General features: G+C 33.7%; 1 protein-coding gene across 1 annotated transcript; it reads left to right on the top strand.

The window, feature by feature from the left end:
* Window positions 1-2,585: 2,585 nt before the first annotated feature.
* On the top strand, window positions 2,586-3,263 carry LOC139497767 (zinc finger BED domain-containing protein 4-like). The gene has a single exon (XM_071286003.1). It carries the CDS (start codon window positions 2,586-2,588, stop codon window positions 3,261-3,263), a length of 678 nt encoding a protein of 225 aa, XP_071142104.1.
* Window positions 3,264-3,474: the final 211 nt, after the last annotated feature.

Here is a 3,474-nt window from a genome sequence, read left to right as displayed (position 1 = left end):
ATACAACACTGACATATAACATGTACAGTCATCGTCTCTGTTTACCTTCATACCACACTGTGATATAACATGTACAGTCATCTTCTCTGTTTCCTTATACCACAATGTGATATAACATGTACAGTCATCTACTTTGTTTATCCTAATACCACTCCGTGATATAAGAATTGAAGTCATCTCCTCTGTTTACCCTCATACCACAGTATGATATAACATGTACAGCCATCTACTCTGTTTACCCTCATACCACAGTGTGGTATAACATAAACAGTCATCTACTCTGTTTATCCTCATACCACACTTTGATATAACATGTACAGTCATCTACTTTGTTTACCCTCATATCACACTGTGATGTAAAATGTACAGTCATTTACTCTGTTTATCCTCATGCCATACTGATATATAACATGTACAGTCATCTAATCTGTTTATCCTCATATCACACTGTGACATAACATGTAGAGTATTTTTCTCTGTTTACCCTCATACCACACTGTGATATACCATGTTCAGCCACCAACTCTGTTTATCCTCATACCACACTCAGATATAACATGTACAGTCATCTACTCTGTTTACTCTCATACCACACCGTGATATACATGTACAGTCATCTTTTATGTTTATCCTCATACCACACTGAGATATAAAATGTACAGTCATCTACTCTGTTTACCCTCATACCACACTGTGATATAACATGTACAGTCATCTTCTCTGTTTACCCTCATACCACACTGTGCTATAAGATGTACAGTCATCTACCTTGTTTACCCTCATACCACACTATGATATAACATGTACAGTCATCTTTTCTGTTTACACTCATACCACACTGTGATATAAAATGTACAGTCATCTTCTCTGTTTCCCTTATACCAAACTGTGATATAACATGTACATTAATATACCCTGTTTACCCTCATACCACACTGTGATATAAAATGTACAGTCATCTTCTCTGTTTCCCTCATACCACACTGTAATATAAGAAGTGAAGTCATCTCCTCTGTTTACCCTCATACCACACTGAAATATAAAATGTACAGTCATCTACCCTGTTTACCCTCATACCACACTGTGATATAACATGTACAGTCATCTTCTATGTTTACCATCATACCGCACTGAGATATAACATGTACAGTCATCTACTCTGTTTTTCCTAATACAACACTGACATATAACATGTACAGTCATCGTCTCTGTTTACCTTCATACCACACTGTGATATAACATGTACAGTCATCTTCTCTGTTTCCTTATACCACAATGTGATATAACATGTACAGTCATCTACTTTGTTTATCCTAATACCACTCCGTGATATAAGAATTGAAGTCATCTCCTCTGTTTACCCTCATACCACAGTATGATATAACATGTACAGCCATCTACTCTGTTTACCCTCATACCACAGTGTGGTATAACATGTACAGTCATCTACTCTGTTTATCCTCATACCACACTTTGATATAACATGTACAGTCATCTACTTTGTTTACCCTCATATCACACTGTTATGTAAAATGTACAGTCATTTACTCTGTTTATCCTCATGCCATACTGATATATAACATGTACAGTCATCTAATCTGTTTATCCTCATATCACACTGTGACATAACATGTAGAGTATTTTTCTCTGTTTACCCTCATACCACACCGTGAAATAAAATGTACAGTCATCTACTCTGTTTACCTTCATATCACACTGTGATACAAAATGTACAGTCATCTACTCTGTTTATCATCATACCTTACTGAGAAATAACATGTACAGTCATCTTCTCTGTGTACCGCATACCACACTGTGTTATAACATGTACAGTCATCTACTCTGTTGACCCTCATACCACACTGTGATATAAAATGTACAGTCATCTTCTCTGTTAACCCTCATACCACACCGTGATATAACATGTACAGTCATATTCTCTGTTTACCCTCATATCAGACATGGGGTAATTGAAATATGTAATTGTAATTGACTGTAATTAATTACAATTGATCATGTAATTGAATGTAATGTGTAATTGAGCATTTTTTCAATTACATGTAATTGAATGTAATTAATTACATAGCCAAAATTGCCTGTAATTGACAATTACTTTTCAATAACAAGTCAATTACATTTGAAATTTTGGATCAAAAGATTAAATCTTGTGTTTTCTCAAAAAATTATTAAAAGCAATAATCTTAACAAATGTTGTAAGCTGACAAAGAAAAGCCTTCACAGTATACTTTCTGTATTAACACAACCATGGTAGATTCTTCATTTTGTATTGAATGATAAAAAAAATGTAGACACATGCCATAATTTTAAAAGAAACCACTAGGAAGTCACTGTCTTGACCTTAATTAGTAGATTTAGATAGATATTTTAAGACATTGATTTAACATAATTAACTTTATTCAAGGACTTAAATAACCAATAAATATAACCTCTGGCTATTTGTTTTATTACAAACTATATAATGACTGTTTTTATAACAGTTATGTTAAACAGATATAAGGCTAATTAGAGAGAGATAAATATACCCCTAGGGCCTATAGGTACATGTTTAAATTCTTGAAGGGATAATGCATATGACAAAAAATGTCCAAGGTGAAAAAACTGTAACTGTTAGCTTGCCAATTCCTGTAACACTTGGATTAAAACACCAGTTAAAACTTATATCAGTTGACTATAATTGTAAAATGATAAAATCATTGAAATCTTCTGTTGAAGAAAGATTGTTTCAGTTTGTAGAGGATGAAGCATATATTCTTGCTAGCTTTTTAGACCCAAGATTTAAGACCAGATGGTGTGAAACTGAACAGATTGATCAGTGTTTAGCTGTTGTTAAGGACAAACTTAGTCAAGTCCCTACATCATCTGAGCCCCCTTGTGATCAAAATTCTCCCCCATGTAAGCGAGCAAAAAATGATGATCTTTTCAGTTTCATGCCAGCCCCATCAGTGGAAAGAAAAAGAAACCCTTCAGGGATTTCTGTAAGTTCAGAAATGGATGATTACTTGTCAGATAATTGTATTGATATGTCAAAAGACCCTCTTTTGTATTGGCATAGTAACTGTCAACGTTTACCACGTCTAGCTAAGTTAGCAGTGCAATATTTAGCTATTCCAGCCACATCTGCACCAGTTGAACGCTTATTTAGCACTGCTGGAAAAACATTTAGGCCGGAAAGGTGCAGACTGGCTGATGGAACATTTGAAAAGCTGATGATGGTCAAATGTAATGGGAAAATGCTTAAATAAGTTATATGACACAATACAAAAATGTATATACTAGTTGAACACTGTCTAATTGTTATAACTATAGAGCAATGTATAATACTTATGTACATATCATAGAATAAATGCATGTTTTCAATGTTTTATCTTAAATTTCCTTTCAAATGTAATTGAAGTAATTAATTACATTTGCCAAGTAATTGGAATGTAATTAATTACATTGGTAAAAAAAGTC

This window comes from Mytilus edulis, chromosome 12 (assembly GCF_963676685.1).
Source record: "Mytilus edulis chromosome 12, xbMytEdul2.2, whole genome shotgun sequence".
Lineage (NCBI taxonomy): Eukaryota > Metazoa > Mollusca > Bivalvia > Mytilida > Mytilidae > Mytilus > Mytilus edulis.
The sequence above is the reverse complement of the archived record's forward strand: the minus strand, read 5'-3'. Positions and strand labels throughout refer to the sequence as shown.

Bases quoted from the DNA above. Each gene is read 5' to 3' on its own strand.
- LOC139497767 (XM_071286003.1), top strand. From the start codon at position 2,586: ATGCATATGACAAAAAATGTCCAAGGTGAAAAAACTGTAACTGTTAGC.